Here is a 21,128-nt window from a genome sequence, read left to right on the forward strand (position 1 = left end):
CGCTCCACATACAAAATGTTCTCTGCAAACTCGGGATGATTTTTTAGGCAGACAAATGTTTTCTTTTTGGTTCTTCCTGTGGATCAGTCCTGCCCATCACCTTCACCTTTTACTATTTTTCAATTCCACTGTTGGGCAAGTGACTTTAAAACTGTAATGTGTTATTTATTTATATAAGTAATTTGTTACATTACAATATTACTGTATTTAAAATGTAAAACATTACACAACTATTGCATTACTATTAAGTTACCAGGACTAAACCAGGTCTAAACCAGAACTAAACCAGGACTAAACCAGGAAAACCAGGTCTAAACCAGGACTAAACCAGGACTAAACCAGGTCTAAACCAGGACTAAACCAGGACTAAACCAGGACTAAACCAGGTCTAAACCAGGTCTAAACCAGGTCTAAACCAGGACCAGGTCTAAACCAGGACTGAAACCAGGAGCTAAACCAGGACTAAACCAGGTCTAAACCAGGAAAACCAGGACTAAACCAGGACTAAACCAGGACTAAACCAGGTAAACCAGGACTAAACACCAGGACTAAACCAGGACTAAACCAGGACTAAACCAGGACCAAAACCAGGACCAAAACCAGGTCTAAAACCAGGTCTAAACCAGGTCTAAACCAGGTCTAAACCAGGTCTAAACCAGGTCTAAACCAGGACTAAACCAGGTCTAAACCAGGTCTAAACCAGGACTAAACCAGGACTAAACCAGGACTAAACCAGGACCAGACCAGGACCAGACCAGGACCAGACCAGGACTAAACCAGGTCTAAACCAGGTCTAAACCAGGACTAAACCAGGTTTAAACCAGGATTACACCAGGACTACACCAGGACTACACCAGGACTAAACCAGGACTAATGTTGGACTAGAACTTGGAGAACCACGAGAGCGATCGGGCGTCAGCTGCGTTTAGCTCCGTGGAGCGTGGAGTTTTGCGTCGGTTCTTTCGCTCGAGATCGCGGTCTACGCGGGCGAGTCTCCGGCGTTTCAACGCTGCTGATATCGCCGTGATTTTAACGAACTTGTATGAAGAAAAACGAAAATCCCACCACTTCAATCCAGGTTAAAAAAAAGATTGTGACACGTGTTACTCACATTTGTACCGAGTAAAATATTACCACTTTTTTCCCTGTAACGCCACATTACTGCGTTACAGCAAAAAGCAACACATTACAGTAATTTGTTTGTTTTATAACACTGTTCAGTTCCGTTGGGAAGAGAAACAGTTTGAACGGAGGTTTGCAGTCACACACATCTGATTCTCTTTTGCTGTTATGGAGTTCATAAACTTCTGAAGCCCGTTTCTCGAGCCGTTTTCCACTGTTAGGATCCAACAACCACACAATTACGATGTCCAAATCCCAAAACTAAAATATGACAATATCAGAACCAGAAACAAAAGTGAAATGGTTCAAAAGACTTAAAAAGATCGACTTTGACAATAAACAAACATGGCGGTTTGATTCTCACTTTTTCGGAGGATGTACCGTATTTTCCGCACTATAGGACACTCTGGATTATAAGACGCACTGTCATTAAATGGTCTATTTTCGAACTTTTTTCACAAATAAACGGCGTGGGACTTTAAAGGAAACCCAACAGTGTGATGGGTGAGTGGTTTTGTTTGTTTGTTCGTTCACGGTGACTCTGGGCTTTGTTCAGTTGTGGCGTGTAGGGAGGGTGCTGTCTGGGACCAACGGATTGTCGGCGTGTTCGCAGTGACTCGGTTGTTCAGTCGTGTCTAGAAGCGGCACGTCGCGCTCGTGGCTTTTTCGGTTCGTTCCTCCGTTCCGTTCCTCGTCGGCGTGGAGTGATGAGTGTGTCTGTGGGTGTGTTTCGCTGTGCGGTCGCTGTCTGCTCCGTGTGTGTTTGCGTGTTCTGCGGGTGGTGCGGCTTTGTAGTTTGCAAAAGTCGTACAGGGACACCCGAGTGGATTCGTGTACGGGGCGCTCTGGATTGTGGGGCGTGCGGTCGTTTTTTGATGGGGCTGGAGGCTTACAGGTTGTATAGAGGATTTTTTTTAAGGGAAGTGAAATACAGCGACAGTTCTTTTTTAAATGTTGTACATGCGTGACACCACCTTCCTCCTCCACAGCTCCTCAGAAGAAACATCTCCTTCCGCCTCTTTACTCTAGAAATCAGGCTTCTTTACATCCAGTGTGTGTTCAGAATTACTGTTGAAGTTTCCTGTCCAGAAATGTTTTAGCGACCGACGCGTCAGTTTTTAGTCCCTTCGTCTGCTTCAGTCGCGCCATCGCTGGAAGGAATCTCCAAGAATCACCTCAGTTCGGCTTTGCTCCTTTTCCCCTTCTCTGCTTCTTTCCGCGACCTCAAAAACGGACTTTTCTTTTGCGGCGAACAGGTCGTGGATTCACACCCTCCATCTCAACAAACTTTGTGCGAACTGCGAGGAAGCGACAGTTTGAAAAATCCTCTAAGAACCGCTGCATAAACCACATAATCCCCGCACGCCGGCGAGTCAATTACACTAGAAACGTAGGGAGTTTGATTGACAACCTAACAGCCAATAGATAAATAGAGAACCTCGTTATCTATTGGCTGATGTTTATCTGGCCTCGCAACTACGTCCACAGTTGATAGATTTTCATTCTTTTTTTTTTTTTTTTTGGTCATCATAATTACAAGGCTGCTGCGTCTCTGTAATGGTATTTTAAACTTTCATTGACAATTTGAAACTAAAAAAAAAAATCCTCCATACAACCTTTAAGTGCAAAAAATACAGTCCGTGGAGGATAAATGACTTAAATTTTCTTAAACTCAGCTTTGTCCCTCCTGCTCTGCTCTGACTGCTCTTTCTCTGTGTGTTCTGTGTGTTTTGTCTAAACCGTGTTGTGTTTCAGGGAGCTCAGGGAGATCCGGGAACAGCGGGCACAAAGGGCGACAAGGTAAGATTCTGATGAGGTGGACCCGAGCATAAACCACCTGGGCCTGGTCTTCTAATGTAGTTTCCTCTTCACAAACACAAACACACCAGGAGTTGTGTTTTGTTTCATTCACACATGTTTAACACACAAACCCTGCAGATTGTATGTAGTAATACAAGAAGTGCTCCACTGTGTTTTTTAGCTCCACACACTTTCACTTGAATCATTTGGATCATTTCAGCTCTACAGAACTAAAGGTAACTGCTAGTTGTTCACATGAAAACTATCACTTCATGACCTCACAAGGTGGAACAGAGCATTTTGAGCTTTGGAGATGTAGACAGATTAATAATAAAGAGTCACTCAAGCATGTGACTGAAACAAAACACAACTTCAGGTCTGATTTTGAGGAGGAAACGACATTATAACAAGAATCATTTTGTGTAATATAGGTACCAGAGCAAAAAGATATAGAAGTAAAAGTAAACGTATCACATGAAAAAAAATGCTTAAGTAAAAGTTTTAAAATACCTGTTTAAAAATACTTAAACTCTGCATGAAATACTTTTACTTTTTACTGTTTGAGGTCTAATAAAACCTCAGATGTAGTGCTTGTGCTGAGTTTTGAATCAGTTGAATCAGTAGTTTTTTCCCCATCTGTTTTTTTTTTTTAATTATTATTTATTTATTTATTGTATATTTACGTTTGTTCAAACTATGAGCATGTAAAAAATAAAGACTTTTCAGCAGGTCTCTATATATTACTATATAACTGTAATAAAAATACTTTTACTTTTCAGTCCTGTTCAGAGATGTAGTGTAATAGAAAGTACAGATACCTGCTCTCAGATGTACTGAAGTAAAAGTAAAGAAGTATTTTGAAATCTACTTAAAGGTGGACTAAGTAACTTTTCTTACTCTGCCTTTAATGTTCCACAGTGTGACATTAAACAGCTCTACTTTACATTTATTCAATTACAGGTGATTTTATAGCTCAAAAATAGCCAGAAAAACATGTATTCTGACTGAGCGGGGTCGCCACTCCACAGATCTGACCTGGAACTTGGTCTGGTTTGGTCTCTATGAAGATAGAAAGGTTTAATGCCATACTGTGGAATATTCCAGACAATAAACCAATAACATCTCCATGGGGAAAAGCATTTGATGGACCCCCCCCACCTAAAAAATACTGATACCACATGTTTTACTTCAGTGCAGTACTTTACTTTAATACGTTGTTCTCTTCCATCTGTGGTCCTGTCTGATGTGGTCCTGGTCCTGATCCTTGTCCTGATCCTGGTCCTGGTCCTGATCCTGATCCTGATCCTGATCCTGATCCGGGTCCCGGTCCTGGTCCTGGTCCTGGTGTGTGCAGGGCTCCATCGGTCTGCCCGGGATGCTCGGACAGAAGGTGAGCTCGTGTCTCTGTTCTGTTTTCGTCTCAGGATGTTGAGTTTGTTTTTGTTTCATGTGTTTTTTTTGTTTCACAGGGAGAACAGGGACCAAAGGGAGAGCAGGGCGTCCCCGGAAAGAGAGGCCCCACAGGACGACCCGGAAAACGAGGAAAACAGGTCAAGAACAAGAGCATCTGCACTGGTCATAGACTGTACATGCAGAGGGACAGAGCTAAACCACTGGTCTCTACAGGAAGTGAACATGGGGGCGCTTCAGGCTCCATCGACTCTGGCTTCAATTCATTTTACACTGAACAAATGTAACCCCCTCTTTCTCTGCACCTCCTGCTGTGAGCCTCAGTATTTTGATCTTAAAAATTTTTACATTAACCTGCTCTACATGATCCTGGTGTTTTTATTTTGCTATTTTGTCCATAAATAAATTCCTATTCAGTTCAAATTCAGTCTTATAACTGCCGACCTCAGTGAGCTTCATTTGACTGGACTTCACACTCGCTCAGTCCTCTTCTTTCTACACTCTGAGTCCGTGTGTGTGCAGGAAAAAGTTTATTATTCTGTTACGTGAGTTTTAACCATGGTCACTGTGTGCAGGGGTTTAAGGGGCAGCCGGGCTCCGCAGGAACCATGGGCCCCCCAGGACCCCCCGGGCCCAATGGACACCCCGGACCCCCAGGGCCCCCAGCCTCAGGTCAGACATCTCTACTCACACTACACTTTAAACTTTACACACTATACTTTACACTTTACACCTAAAATGTTTTTTGTGAATTTATGCATTACACTTTATGCATTACACATAACACTTTATACCAGGGGTGTCCAAACTTTTTTCATCAAGGGCCACATATCTAAACACAGATGAAGCAGAGGTCTGATCGAGGGCCACAGACTGGAGCTCAATACAGTGAATAATTGAAATATGTGCAAGTTTATCACATTAGAATGAGCTATCAGTCTTTATTCATGCCAAGATCCTTAAAACCACACACTACGTTTTAAATATTTGCTTTATCAAGGTAGATTTTCAACAAACTTGCAGTAAAAAGTAAATTTTTAATTGATGCAAGTTCATTTGGGCCAATTCACCTGGAAGCCTCAGGTCCAAGAAAAATTTGACTGAGGGCCACATTTGGCCCACGGGCCGTAGTTTGGACATGCCTGCTTTACACTTTAAACTTTACAATTTACACACTACACTTTACACGTTACACTTTACATCTGTGTACAGACCAGACTCAGACTGAAGTGAGTTCTACACGTTTATCAAAGTGGAACGACTCTCAATCAAAACCTTATCATGAATTTTAGAATATCTATGTCTATTCTGATTGGTCGAAGCATCACAACAGTAAAACAAAGCGAGAATTCATCTGCTGGCAAGGTTACTGCATCTAACCTCCAGGAAATACTAAGACTCTGTTTTTTATTAAAAGCTCAAAAACCCAAAATAGACAATAGATTTCCTTTAATCTACATTTTCTGTTGTTTTTTCCTGTTCTCAATTGAATTTTTCATCCAAACACACAAACCATGAAACATGAAAACAGATCTAGTTCATTTTAAACAGTTTACACTGGTCCAGAGTTTTTCCTCACTGACCTTCTGCATTCAGATCATTATTGTTCCTCATTATTCACCACAATGAGTTTAGTAGAGATTTCAGACAATTTCTAGACCAGATAAGTTTGTGTCAATGTAATGTGAACAACAATATGCATGCTTACAGCGCACTTCCTGATTCTCAGACATTAAATCCCTTTATAATCAGCTGCAGACAGCACACAGCCGTCTCATTTCCACCTTTAGAGCTGCTCTCAGGATACTGTCCCTCAGGAGTCTTGTGTTGTCTCTGGACTCTTTCAGGTCTGTACCTCGTCGGCGAAAAGGGAGAGAAGGGTCTCCCCGGACCCCCCGGCCGCTGCCAGTGCGACCCCCCTCCCACGGTGAACAGCGCCCCCCTTGGCAACTACAGGCTCCACGACAGCTCCAGCAAAGTGCCCGCTGTAAGACTACCCACTCACTCATGTTTAAAGGACACAAAATGGACTTTTACCCATGTTATGACAGTGTTCCCTCCTCAAGCACAAACCTCAAGTTGTATTTTGCTTTATTCGCTTGTTTCCTGAATCATGTTCTCCTTGTCCTGTCGCTCTGAGCGCTCACAAAACACTTGATTTCAATTTTTTCTCATTTTTAAAGATTGTTATGTCACAGATAAAAGTCCAGAGATCTCCTCTTAACTCCTCTTAAGTCCTTAACTCAAAAGTTGAACATTGGTACAGTCAAATGTCGTTACCACTTTGTGTTTGTGTTGGAAAAATGCTGCTAACCCTTGTGTGTAAAATCCCTCAGTCGTCCAGGTAGAATCCACGGCAAAGGAGAAAATCAATTTGTGAACTGGACAAAGTTTATTTTGGTCAAAAATGTTTCGCAGCTCGTCCAAGCTGCTGCTCAGAACCGAAGAAGCAACTTGGACCAAAATAAACTTTGTCCAGTTCACAAATTGAATTCTTCCTTTGCCGTTGCCAACCCTTAATATTTCGGTGGTGACTCGCTCTGCAGCAAGGAGACAGAAAACAGACCCAAGATCCCAGAATCTTTAGACACTGTGGGAACCAGGAGTCTAAAGACAAAAGCCAATATTTTAAGTTCTCAAACATGAGATGCCAAAGCAAAGAGCATTTTTAAAGACAAATTAAAATCAAATTAATGCATTATATCGGTTATTTAAACTACTGTATGTATAATTGGAATTTATCACACAGAAGGAACAAAAACTCTGTAAACACACTCACATACTCATGTTATGGGGACCTGCCTCGATTATGGGGACAAAACCAGGTCCCTGAGACATAAATCCTTTGTTATTAAACCAACAACATGATTTAAAATTCAGATTATGTTAAAATAAATTAAGTTTAGGGTTTGGGTTAAGTTTAAGCAAATGGTGATCATGGTTGAACGTCAGGATTTGTCTCCGGGAAATGAATGGAAGCCAATTTAATGTCTCTAAAAAAGCTTGAAAACCCAATGTGTGTGTGTTTGTGTTTGTGTGTTTGTGTTTGTGTGTGTATCCAGCAGATCTTTGTGGTGAACTCTGAAGAGGAGATGAGGCGTCTCCAGGGGGACAACGCGATCGCCGTCAGGAAGGACCAGAGGACGCTGTACTTCAAAGACAAAGACGGATGGAAACCGCTACAGGTCACAATCTCACATTTCATTTTGTTGCATAGAAATGTTGTTCCTTTGGCTCTAATCTTCCACAGTATGATATAAAACTTAACTACCGTATTTTCCGCACTATAGGCGAGTTTCTTTGTTGACAAAAGCGTGCGTTGCATGCTGGGAATTATTTTGGTCGGCGGCAAGAAACACTAATTCAACATGATGGACGGAGCGAGAAAGCACGTAAAGGGTATTGATCCCGGTTATTTATCCACTCTAACGGCAGAGGACCCAAGACCATGTGACCAGAAATTGGTCATAAGCATCGACGGACGACAAATCACCCTTTTCAACCCTGACAGAGCCTGGACCAAACCGAATTTCTGGTCAGAATCTCCAACTACCTGGACAAATATTCACTTTGGCGATATCCACAATGACTTGGTGGAAACTCCTGGGTTGTTCACAGCAGAAAAGATGAAAACCTCCAAGAGTCTCGATGTGTTGTTGAATGTGTTGGAGTCCACGGTTTGTTAGGATCTTCTACGTTTCCTCTGCGGATGTTTGAAAGCCGTTTAATTCACTGTTAGTGGTTCTTTTCACTCGGAATTTACCATTATCGGGGAGAAATACGCGAGGTTGCGCACTGTGTTTGACGCTATCGTGTTTCTTGCCTCTCCCAGCATGCAACGCGGGCTTTTAATAACAATGACGTCAGCTGAAACTTGCCTATAGGGCGCACTTAAAAGTTTTTAATTTCATCAAAAAACTAGTGTGCGCCTTATAATCCAGAGCGTTTTATATATGAATTTATTGTTGTGTCTTAGTACGACTTTAGTAAACTACAAAGCCGCACCACTTGCAGCATTACGGCTCCCGTAGTCAGGAGCATCAGGAGTAATACAAACTGTGATTCCTTTTAATATCAAAATGCACCTGTCAAGAGACACGCTCACAACGCCCACTTTAAACTCAAGGCTGTTCTAAAGTGAAAGTGCGTTTAGCTGCGTGGGAGCAGTGGATGAGAGAAGGAGAACACACATTCACCAAGACAGGGTACGGAAGCCGAGAGATGTCACAACAAACGCAAACGCCGCAACAAATACAAATGCGACAACACAACAAAAAGCCACAACAAACCAAAAAAAGCCACAACGGAAATGACCACAGGACTCTATTTTCTGATGGACCGATCAAGCGGCAAGTGAAGAAGAAGAACTACAACGTGAAATGAATAATGATAAAACAATAAATTACTTTTACTTACGTTTCCAACTTCTCTGTTCCTTTACTTTTCACGTTGTTGTTCTTCTGCTTCACTTGCCGCTTGATCGGTCCGTCGGAAAACAGAGTCCCGCGGTCACTTCCGTTGTGGCTTTTTTGGTGTGTTGTGGCTTTTTGTTGTCTTGTCGCATTTGTATTTGTTGCAGCGTTTGCGTTTGTTGTGAGCCCTCTCGGCTTCCGTAACAGAGACATCGCCGAGCCACTTACGCCACGATCTGCCGACTGATCGTGGACGCCCGGGCGAAGGATCAGTATCAACTGTGGTCCGAGCTTTCACCAAGACCAGAATCATCACTGAACTGAACTCCAGGGAACAGGAACCCCACTGACTCGGATCATGACGAGAGGGATGTGGACGTGTGGACGCCGGAATCACCCAACTGTTTCAACTATTATGATTTATTGTGAATACGAGAACAATTTAGCGTCTCAGACAGGATTTATTTACACATTACAATTGAACAAAGTTGAGAGTTATTGTGAACACGTTAAATGAAGTTTGACTGACTTATCGAACTATTGTGTTTAGTTTAATGCTCCTTATAGTCCGGTGCAGTTTATATGTGAAAAAAGTAAAAAAAATAGACCATTTAATGACAGAGCGCCTTATAATCCAGAGCCCCCATAGTGCAGAAAATACAGTATCTTCATGGAGAATGTTCCAGATTATGGCTTTAACTTTGCAGCTGACTTTTCACCTCTGGATAGTTACACAAATCTGGTATTTTCAAAGGACAGACATAAAACTAAAGTAGGAGTCAAAGCATCCTGATAAAAACGAACTCTGAAAATTGCTTTAAAAAGTTACGCACTGCCCTCGTTTGATGATAGTTTAACAGTAGTGGACTTGTGTGTGTTATATGTGTGTGTTATGTGTGTGTTCTCTGTGTGTGTGTGCAGCCGTTCCAGTCCTTCCAGTCGACGGAGAAGAGCCCCGAGCGTGTGGGGGCCTGTGGGGACGGGAAGGTGCAGCCTCAGCACGGGGAGGAGTGTGACGACGGAAACCAGCAGGTCAACGACGCCTGCCTCAGTGAGTCTCTCTGGTTTTTACACCAAAGGTCCAGACTGAGGGGAAGATTATTATTATTATTTTTTAATTTTTAGGGGTGGGACTTGATAAAAAAAAAAAATGGAATTAATTACAGGCTTTGTAATGAATTCATCTCAGTTAATCGCAAAACAATGTTTGCCCCAAAAGCAACATTTATGACTTTTAGTGGACGACTTCATCTCACAGACATTTTTAAACTCGTGCTTTTCATTTCAAAATAGTCGACAAAGGTAAAGTCCCTGTCCAAAACTGAAGAGACTAAAGTTAAAGTGCCATTTTACTTTAAGTTGTTTCCTCTTGTACTTTAACTTTTTTTTAACTTTAAGTTGTTTCCTCGTCTCTGCACAATTCGCAATAAACTATGCCTTTCTCAATACTTTCATCAGGTCATTTACCGTCTAGCAGATCCAGAACACTTTCATGCTCCACTGTTTAATGCAGCTTTGACACATTTGTTTACGTTTTATTGAAATGAAACTTAAAACCACATTGTTCATTTGCGTTTGCCCACTTTATTTATGTTGGTCACTTTATTTATTTTTGCTCCTGCTGTGATGAAAAGACAGAAAAGTGTTTGTCTTTCGGACGCATCTGACTCAGCTTTATGTTGCAGTAACCTGGACACTGCGTTTACATGCACCATGACAAAACCTGGATACTCAAAAGTAGGGGTGGGCGATATATCGATATTTTAAATATATCGAGATAGTTTTTAAACTCGATATGAATTCTGACATATCGTATATATCGATATAATGCTTATATTCAATTTAGATTTCGCCGCTTCGCTTGTTTACCTTCTCTCTCGTCGCCTCCGCGCGCCTCCACCTCCCTGATGTTGTTCGCTCGTGTCTCCTTCACTCCTCACTACCACCGAAAGCCGAAAGTTGGTGCCAGTGAAAAGCTTCAAGCACCACGAACCTTTTCCACCATTTACAGACAAAACCATCAGCAGCACATCCTCATGTTCGACTGAGTCGCGTCTTTTAGCCCGAAAGAAGTTAAACAAGCTGAGCTGCATGAGAAGTTTGCTGTTTATGCAAATGAGCCATGTGCTTAAGTTTCGTTTCTGTAAAATGTAAACACACCTGCGCAAAACTGTATTAAACACATTATTATCTCAAACGGGCTGATGTGGCTCTAGAGTCGTTATGCTTTATATATTGTAAAGTTTAGTAATGTAAAGTTTATTTATGCAGAATATTTAAATTAATAATCTGCTGCAGTGTCACTTGTACAATAGTGTTTGGAAACGTTGGGTTTGATCTGCAGTGGATTGTGGGATTAAACCTCAGATCCTGACGCTGGTGAGGAACATGGATCTGTTAAAATAAAGAACATCCTGAATTTCTTCTGCTAAAGGAGCTCATGGTTCTGGTCTGGATAACAGAGTTAATGCAAAGATGAACTTGTGTTGAGTTGTTTTATTTATGAATGAAAAGAAGGAAATATGTTTTATTTCTTTTATTTTACAGTTAAATTATTATTTATGTAATTAGGGTTTTTTGTAATCTTAAATGTTCCTATATAAACTGTCGACCTCTTACACTTCAATTAAAAAAAAAAAGACCTTATGGAATTTGGCATATTTGTTTTTGCAGTTTTAATTTTTAGTTGGTTAACATATCGAGATATATATCGTATATCGAGATATAGCAAAATATATCGAGATATATTTTTTGATCCATATCGCCCAGCCCTACTCAAAAACCAGCTCATCCTGACACTGATGTGCTGTAAACACACTCACCGACTCACTCCAGTGTTTGTGTCGGACGCTGCGTTGTCTCCCCACACTACACACAGACACCTACATTTTTAATCAACAAACTGAATGTAAGTGATCGACGAACTGCTTAACCATCAATTATCGATTAGGCAAAGCAAGTTTATTTGTACAGCACAAATTCGTACACAAAGTAATTCATTCAAAGTGTTTTACGGAATAAGAAATACATTAAAATCACAATAAAAACAAATGACAACATAAATAATCATCACAAAATTAAAAAAAGAGAGACAGACATTAATTACATAAATTAGAGAGAAGAGTCGACTAATCATCCCCGTCCCTAGTCAGACATGGACTTTGGTGCTCGGCCGTGGAGAGACTTGTACAAGCAGAGCCTCTTTAAAGGAGATCAGGGAAAGTCGGCAGATCTGTGTCCCTTTTCCGTGTCCTGCAGCATCACAGCAGCCAGCAGGGGGCGCCAGGAGAACTTTATAGACAGGAAAGCCTCTTCTAAGCCTCACTGTCTCTCCGCTCTGTTGTTTCAAGTATCAGGATTTCTTCTGGAAGATCTTTTGCCACATTTGGTGTAAAAAAACAAAAAAAAACAAAAAAAACCTGCAGCATCTCAGAGCACAGGTCGAAAAGTGACGCAGGGAAGAAAGACTCTCACAGATGACCCACTCTCAGCCCAAAACGTAACTTTGCAGCTCTAATGGTTCTTTTTCTTCCAGTCGGTCATTAGTGGAACAAAAGCAAATTCCTGTAAAGTATAAATTAGAGTAATGTAGTCTGGGCTGCCTCTCTCTCCTCCAGGCCCCTCCCTCTGACACTGTGTAATTCCATTAAACACAAACTGCTGCGTTGGCTCCCGCTGTGCCAGAGCCATCACTAATCTGCACCTCTCCTTCTCTCCATCCTTTACCCTTTCCTCCACACCTCCCTCCCTCTCTCTTTCTCTCTGCAGACTGTAAATGGGCGTACTGTGGAGACGGGTACAGGCACGAGGGCATGGAGGAGTGCGACGGGAAGGACTTCGGATACCAGACCTGCAAGTCCTACCTGCCCGGGTAAATAATAATACAAAATAATATTATTACTCAAGTCGAAGTACAAAGTAGTGGTGCATACTAGGGCCCGAGATTTAGGCCGATAGTCGATATGAGCATTTGGAGACATATCAGCTATTGGTCTAAATGTTGCCGATCTGGGCCGGTAAGAAACCCTGGTATCATGTCAAAAAAAAATCCATATTGGTCGGGCTCTATTACGTTATAATTACAGTTTTCAGCTGCAGATTTCACGACTTGCAGTTTGTAATCTGCAAAATCTGATTTTGTTTCTGGGGGCATTAGTGTTCAGTCTTCTCAGTCTTTGTCTTTATAAATTAGTTTAAATGTTAAATTGTTCAGTGGTGCAGAAGTAACGGTGCGATCGACTGACATGATACAGACAGGACAGAGGCTCTTTCTGCAGGAGACATGCGCAGTAGAGCCAAGTGACAGTGGTACAGGAGGAACAGGAGCAGCAGATACTCACACACAAGGCAAGGCATGTTTATTTGTACAGCACAATTCGTACACAAAGTAATTCAAAGTGCTTTACAGAATAAGAAATACACCAGAATCACAACAAAAACAAATCCAAACACAAATAATCATGAAGATTAAAATTAAAAAAGAGAGACATAAATTGGAGAGAAGAGTGCGGAATGAAAACCTTTCAGTTATTTGCACAGTTAAACAGAAATGTTTTGAGCCTGGATTTAAACAGCGTCACAGAAGAGTCTGTCTCACATGTTCAGACTGTTCCAGGTTTTAGCTGCATGAACCTGAAACTCTGACTCCCCTTGTTTAGTCGTGACTCTGGGCATCAGCAGGAGTTGGTCCCTGAGCTCCTCAGAGTGTGAGATGTTCATATGACACTAACATGTCACAGATAGACTTTGGTGCTCGATGGTGGAGAGACTTGTACAAACAGAGCTGCTTTAAAGTCTCTGAGGCACAGGAGCCAGTGCAGAGACCTGAGCACAGGACTTATGTGCTCGTACTTCCTAGTTCGAGTCAGGACCTGAGCTGCAGCGTTCTGGATGTTCTGGATGTTCTGGATGTTCTGCAGCGTCTCACAGCTCGTTTGGAGAGACCAGTGAGCAGAACATTACAGTATCTAACCTACTGGAGACAAACACATGGATAAGTTTCTCCAAGTCTGATTTAGACAGTAAACCTTTGATTTTTGTGATGTTTTTTAGATGGTGAAAGGCTGCGGATGTTATTGATTTGATGTGGCTTTTAAAGTTCAAGTCTGAGTCCATTATTACCCCGAGATTTCTTGCCTGATTTGAAGGTTTTAGAGAGAGAGACTGGAGGTGACTGCTGACACTGCTGACACACAAGACTAGAGCCTCTCCACACTTCACTCAAGCAGTTTAATATAGAAGTCACACCTGAGAATAAGTCACAGGAAACACTGAACCATGAAAGAAAGTGCCACTTATAGTCCAAACAAGCTCAATCAGAGATATCAACCTGGTCCCCATGAGGCGTTGGTGGGTCAGTTCATCACCACAGAAGCAGTTTATGAGGAGCCCAGTCCATTTCACATGATCATTATATCCACAATGTAATGTGTGTATGTGTACAGACCCATGAACATTTGTGTGATATTGGTCACACATGAGAATGTCTGTGTTCTGTATGTGTTAGTTGTGTGACTGTAGATCAGTGTGTTGTGTGTCACCAGAAAAACAAAAAATGGAAATAATTTTTGTTCCAATTAGAATTTTAACTACATAAACTGAAAGAGAAAGGAACTGTTAGAATTAGTGATTATGTCAAAAACTAGAGGTGTGCAAAAATATCAAAATATCGATATATTGAATCGTTTCATGTGATGATACAGTATCGATATCGTGGGCTGCTGTATCGATATATTGCCAAGAGTATTTTTTTTGGTATATTTTACTTAGTTTATTTATTTTGTTCCAGCTACAGTTTTGTTGCTTTTTTAGTTGAAGGAAACTCGTTTATGCGACGCATTTGACATTTTCACTGTTTTGACGATTAAAATGTTTCATATTCACTTTGCAGAAGAAGTGTTTTAACAAAGACTTTTATTATCAGTCATAAATAAGTCTTTATTTTTTAGTGAATCGTATCAAATCAATTTGAAATATATCGTATCGAATCGACAGTGCACTGTATCGAGATATGTATCGTATCGTAGCCTGTGTATCGAGGTATGAATTGCATCGGCAACTTCTCAATGATACCCAGCCCTATCAAAAACTATTACTATTTGACTATACAAATGCATAGAATTATAAATAGATCATCATTTTTGTGAGATTTTGAGACACTCCCGTTGCTCAAGCTCGATCCTTTGCGGAGTTATGACCAAAAACGTATTTGACCTTGGTAACTTTGACCTTCAAGTGACCTTGACCGGTTTCAACCTGTAACATCCAGTGTGCCCCGGTTATGTGTGTGCCAACTTGTGTGATGATTGGGTGAATATTTTAAAGGTTGTATGGAGGATTTTTTTTTGTTTCAAATTGTCAATGATAGATTATAGATGCAGTAGCCTTGTAATTATGATGACCAAAAAAGAAGAAAAAAAAAAATTCATCAACTCTGGACGTGGTGGGGCTAAACATTTGCCAATAGATAACGACACTGCCTCGTTATCTGTGAGCTGACAGGCTGTCAATCAAACTCCCTACGTTTCTAGTGTAACTGACTTGTCTGCGCGCCGCCGGTACGTGGTTTACGTACGACTGTCACACAGTCCACAGACACAAGACGCACAGACGCTGTTTACTCCACCAACGCAACAGTTCTTAGCGGCTTTTTTTTACCTATATCTTCCTCGCAGTTCGTTTGTTGCAATGGCGACAAGAATCCAGGAGCAGTTCGCCGCAAAAGAAAGTCCGTTTTTGAGGTCGCTGAAAGAAGAAGACAAGGGGAAAAGCAGCGAAGCCAAACTAAGGTGATTCTTGAAGATTCATTCCAGCGATGGCGCGACTGAAGCAGACGCAGGGTCTAAAGACTGACGCACTGGTCGCCAAATTACTCCTGGACAGGAAACTTCTGCTTATTATGAAAACATACTTTATTTCCAAGAGCGAGACAAACGTTTTTCAGGACACGAAAGTGATATCCTATGTCTGAAAACGTAATTTTCAATGCAAAGAAAGAGTCCACTTGCTGCTGCGTGTTGTAGTTAGTTCATTCGCACAGAATCTCCGCGCAACCTTCTCTGCTCCCCTTTCCTGCTCCTCTCCCCGCTGCCCGATCCGCTCTTCCCCCTGCTCCTCACTTCTCCGGGCACTGAATCTCCGCGTACCGCTCCCCTCTCCTCTCCTCTCCCTGCTCCGCTCTTCTCCCTGCTCCTCACTTCTCGTCCGCGCACGAAATGTCCGCGCACCCGCTCCCCCCGCTCCTCACTTCTCCGTCTTGCCTAACCAACACTGTAGTTAGTTGTTTACAAGTCATGTGCAGCTCACCGGCTGTAAACAAACCTGTTTCTGGCGTAAGGAGGAGTCGGGAGGAGGTGTTTCTACGTAGGAGCTGTGGGGGAGTTGAACCACATCAGCGACACAAGAGCTGGAGTTTTATCTTCGCTTAGTTTATGCAAATTAGTGATGCGGCTTTAAGTTTTGTTTCTGTGAGATTTGAACAAAACTGAATTAAACACATTATAATGTCAAACAGCTGATGTGGCTCTAGAGTCATTATGTTTATATGTCGTAAAGTTGAATTTATTTATGCAGATTAGTAGAGCAGATAGTAATAATAATGATGATCATTTTAATATAAAAACGTTAATGATTAATCGATAATCGATCGTTAATTCTTCCTACGATCGATTAAGAAAATTTCATCGAATGCCCGTCCCTAACCTGGACACACACACAGACACAGAGGGTGAAGTCAAAACTTGGTCAAACCTTCGGGGACCAGGTAAAAAGTGCCACTTATAGTCCAAAAAATACAGTGTTTAGTTTGAAGACAGTAATTTTTCTCTTCATGTATAAGTTTGGTAAATGGTCACATTTTTCTATGGCGCTTTTCCACCTTCAAGGAACTCACAGCGCTTTACAACAAAGTACCACTCACCCATTCACACACCAGTGTACGCAGACACTGTGGGCAAGCTGGGTTAAGTGTCACAAGGACAGCATTCATCTGTGGGAGCTGGAATCACACCAGCTCAACCTGTGGGTCAGTGGATCTGACCACTCAACCTGTGATGTTTATGTCGAGAGCTGGAATCAAACCGCCAAGTTTGATTGTTCTTGTCGTTTCCAGGTCATTTGGTCGGCTCCGGTGCACCGACTCCTGCTTCATAGACTCCACCGGCTGCAAGTATTTCACCTGAACCAGAGCGGGGAGTCGCGCTGCTGATTCTGCCCCAGTTTGAGTCCTGGTCGCTGGGCACGGGGAGCACACCGGCCCCCTCTGTCTGCGGAGGCTGTGGATCACACCAGAGCAACATGGCTGCCGCACTGTTACACCCAAAGACTGTTCTGTCCTCGATGTTATGACTCCCTGACTGTTAAAATTATATAAGCTGTTTTTTAGTCGCAAAAAATAAGACTCTAAACGTGTAAACGTGAGTGAGTGATCGTTACAGATCACACACTGACCCCAGATGCTTTGTGCGTTTTCAGTACCCACACTCGTTTTGAGCGTCATTTCAAAATAGAATCTTATTTTAATAAAAAAAAAAACAATGTACATTTTTGATTGAATTTAACTCAGATTGTTGTGTCTAAATGTTTATTAAATGTAACTAATGTGATAATATTATGAAAATAGCATTACTTACACTTAATAAATATAATAACATAATAACATAACATAATAAACAGATTTAGGCAATAATCTGACGTGAAAGTGAAAGTGAAAGTAGATTTTTCTCGACTGGAGCTCAAATCCAGTGTGGGCATTGGAGCGTCTCTTTAACACTGACCATAAGAAGTGCAATACTGTTTAATAGCATGTTTCTACTGTCCTGTTAGCGTCCTGTGCTCGTGAATGTCTGACTAGTGAATGTTAAACCCGACAACAAAAAGAATGTTTCGCAGTATAGCATTAGCCAAACAGAACCCCGACCTGAATGCAGTCTAACGGTGTATGAAAATAAAACGTCATATGTTGAGCTGAAGAGTTTGGTTTGTGACTCAAAAAGAACTGTATTTATCATTTTATCACATTAAAAGGTTTTCATGAGGTTTAATAATCCATAGACACATTCACACTTAATCTTTTATTACCCCAACCTGGAAAACCTGGAAATAAACTGGCCAGAAGATCGACCAAAACTAAATTTTAGAGATTTAAGGCCGACAGCCGACATGAAAAAACAGTCCAATTATCGACCCGTGAAGTAAAAAATAACAGTGGTATTAAAATATTTTCAATTGTGTTTTGGTCAAACAACTTGCCACAAATCAGGCAGCCTGGAATGTTCCACAATATGTCATTATACGGATCTATCTGCATTGAATTTTGAGGGTTTTTTTGGTTTGTGGTAAATAGTCAGATTCTTCTACGGCGCTTTTCAAGGCACTTGACAACAAGGAATCACTCACCCATTCACACAGACACTGCGGGTTAAATGTCTTGCCCAAGGACACAACAGCAGCATTCATCTGTGGGAGCTGGAATCACATCAGCCAACCTGTGGGTCTATGGGTCTGACCACTCAACGTGCGATGTTTATGTCGAGAGCTGGAATTGAACCGCCAACCTTCAGATCAGTGGGCGAATGCTCTACTAACTGAGCCACTGCCATTTGTTTTTTGTCTATTAACATCATTAACGTGTACAACAATACAACTCGTTTTGCATCTTTTTATTGAATTCATCTTGAAAAAAAACTGCATTTCTTCACTATGAATAAGTTAATCTAGCCCAGGACTAAACCCGGCCTAAACCAGATCTAGATTTTGACATTTAATTTTTTCTTACATTAACACAAACACCTGCACGTACACAACTTTTAATTTTAATTTTAAATTTTTAAAAATTTTTTCTTGGATTCATCCTGAAAAAACTGCATTTCTTCACGATGAATCAGTAAACCCGGACTAAACCAGGTCTAATTTGGGACTAAACCCGGCCTGAACCAGATCTAATTTGGGATTAAATCTGGCCTAAACCAGGTCTAGCTCAGGACTAGGCCAGGATTTACTAAGTCCTGGTCCAGTGTGGTCTGGGGGCTCGTTGGTCTCTCCTGTCCCTCTTGTGGAGTCCTAGTTTTTTGCTGATCCAGGTTCCGAGCCTCTGCAGCACAGAGGGACATTTGGAAGAACTGGCCCGGGCGCTGGGCTCAGTAAATCGAGCACGAGTGGCGTAGCACTTCTTGAGGTTTCTGTTCAGAGCCACGCTGAAGGCCGGGTTCTGGGCCCGAATAATCGCCGCCTCCATGTCGAGCGGGTCTTTAAACTCATCCCACAGTTCATCCGTCGCCTTAATCATGATCTTCTCCATCGTATCCAAGGTCAAGTTCGGGTCTTTGGGCGCAGAGAAGTAGCACTGCACCACAAAACAGCGGCCTTTCTTCTGGCGTCTTTGCTCTATTATCCAGGGGTCTTCGTCTGTCTTCTCGTGCTTCTTATAGAGCCCGGGTGGATGGTCAAACACCTTGTCGCGGTGGAGAAAGTTGTTGGTGTTGGTGAGGGGGACAGTGATCGTGGAGGCGATTTGGGCCTGAGCCGCACACATCTTCCTCAACTTCTTCACATTCCGGTTCTGACCCCGAGGGAGGTGAATGGTGCTCTTCAGCAGGTAGAGGACAGTGTCATCTCTGCTCTTCACTTCCTCCAACTCCTCCTCCTCTGGACCAGAACCATATCTCTCCACATCTCTTTCCGCCTCCCTTTCTTCCATTATGTCGTCATCATCAGAACTACTTTTCCTCCCTGTCTGTTCTTCTCTCTCCTGCTGGCGTTGTGGGTCGTCTGTAGAGGGTCTCGCCTCAGTTTGGTGCTCTCCGTCCTGGAGCTTTGTCGTTCTGCCTGAGGCCTCCTCTCGTCCGGCTCCAGACGTCACTCCCCCCACGTCTCCAGCTTTGTCTTCGGCGCAGAACCCCACTGAGGCCTTCGCTCGTGCCGCCAACTTCTGTTCCTCAGTGAAGTCCAAAAGAGCCCGGCTCGGGTACTTTGAACTAGTCGTAGCAGTAGCTTTAGTCGTAGTAGTAGTAGTAGTAGGTTTAGTAGTAGTAGTAGCAGCAGGTGTACTTGTAGCTGTAATAGTAATAGTTGCAGCAGGTTTTTTAGAAGTAGTAGGATTAGTATCAGTAGTAGTAGTAGTTGCAGCAGGTGTAGTAGTAGTAACTTTAATTGTAGCAGTAGTACTTGCAGTAGGTGTAGTAGTAGTTGCTTTAGTAGTAGTATCAGTAGTAGTAATAGTAGTTGCAGTAGGTTTCGTAGTAGTAGTAGGTTTAGTAGTAGTGGTATGTTTAGTAGTTGCAGTAGTAGTTGCAGTATCTTTTGCAGTAGCAGTAGTGGAGGTCGCCTGTGGCTGCTGCTCTAGGTCTTTCTTAGACGAGCGACTTGACTCAGTTTGGTTCTTCTCCTCCTGCAGTTTGTCGGTCGTGTCCTGCAGTTTTTCGGTCGTGTCCTGCAGTTTTTCGGTCATGTCCTGCATTTTGTCGGTCGTGTCCTGTGGTTTGTCAGTCGTGTCAGTCGTGTCCTGCAGTTTGTCGATCGTGTCCTGTAGTTTGTCAGTCGTGTCAGTCGTGTCCTGCATTTTGTCTTTCTTGTCCTGCAGTTTGTCGGTCGCGTCCTGCAGTTTGTCGGTCGTGTCAGTCGTTTCCTGCAGTTTGTCGGTCGTGTCCTGCATTTTGTCGGACGTGTCCTGCAGTTTTTCCGTCGTGTCCTGTAGTTTGTCAGTCGTGTCAGTTGTGTCCTGCAGTTTGTCGATCGTGTCCTGCATTTTGTCGGTCGTGTCCTGTAGTTTGTCAGTCGTGTCAGTCGTGTCCTGCATTTTGTCGGTCGTGTCCTGCATTTTGTCTTTCTTGTCCTGCAGTTTGTCGGTCGTGTCAGTCGTGTCCTGCAGTTTGTCTGTCGTGTCAGTTGTGTCCTGCAGTTTGTCGGTCGTGTCAGTCGTGTCCTGCAGTTTGTCGGTCGTGTCAGTTGTGTCCCTGAGTTTGTCGGTCGTGTCCTGCATTTTGTCGGACGTGTCCTGCAGTTTGTCGGTCGTTTCAGTCGTGTCCTGCAGTTTGTCGGTCGTGTCCTCCATTTTGTCGGTCGTGTCCTGCATTTTGTCAGTCGTGTCAGTCGTGTCCTGCAGTTTGTCGGTTGTGTCCTGCAGTTTGTCGGTCGTGTCAATCGTGTCCTGCAGTTTTTCGGTCGTGTCCTGCATTTTGTCAGTCGTGTCCTGCAGTCTATCGGTCGTGTCAGTCGTGTCCTGCACTTTGTCGGTCGTGTCCTGCACTTTGTCGGTCTCGTCCTGCACTTTGTCAGTCGTGTCAGTCGTGTCCTGCAGTTTGTCGGTCGTGTCAGTCGTGTCCTGCACTTTGTCGTTCGTGTCAGTCGTGTCCTGCAGTTTGTCAGTCGTGTCAGTCGTGTCCTGCA

The 21,128-nt window shown here is 42.6% G+C and overlaps 1 protein-coding gene across 1 annotated transcript in view; it reads left to right on the forward strand.

Moving 5' to 3' along the window:
* wu:fc38h03 (acetylcholinesterase collagenic tail peptide) overlaps nt 1-17,707 on the forward strand; it is a 38,969-nt gene extending 21,262 nt beyond the window's left edge. Inside the window, exons 10-18 of the mRNA XM_055157427.1 lie at nt 2,878-2,922; nt 4,277-4,312; nt 4,392-4,472; nt 4,908-5,004; nt 6,180-6,319; nt 7,398-7,517; nt 9,666-9,795; nt 12,513-12,615; nt 16,855-17,707. Of these exons, the coding sequence (XP_055013402.1) occupies nt 2,878-2,922; nt 4,277-4,312; nt 4,392-4,472; nt 4,908-5,004; nt 6,180-6,319; nt 7,398-7,517; nt 9,666-9,795; nt 12,513-12,615; nt 16,855-16,924 (822 nt within the window). The 3' untranslated portion in view covers nt 16,925-17,707. The remainder of the gene's footprint in view (nt 1-2,877; nt 2,923-4,276; nt 4,313-4,391; nt 4,473-4,907; nt 5,005-6,179; nt 6,320-7,397; nt 7,518-9,665; nt 9,796-12,512; nt 12,616-16,854) is intronic.
* The last annotated feature ends 3,421 nt before the right edge of the window (nt 17,708-21,128 follow it).

This window comes from Boleophthalmus pectinirostris, unplaced genomic scaffold, assembly GCF_026225935.1.
Source record: "Boleophthalmus pectinirostris isolate CB_2022bp ecotype Guang Dong unplaced genomic scaffold, ASM2622593v1 HiC_scaffold_21, whole genome shotgun sequence".
Taxonomy (NCBI): Eukaryota; Metazoa; Chordata; class Actinopteri; order Gobiiformes; family Gobiidae; genus Boleophthalmus; species Boleophthalmus pectinirostris.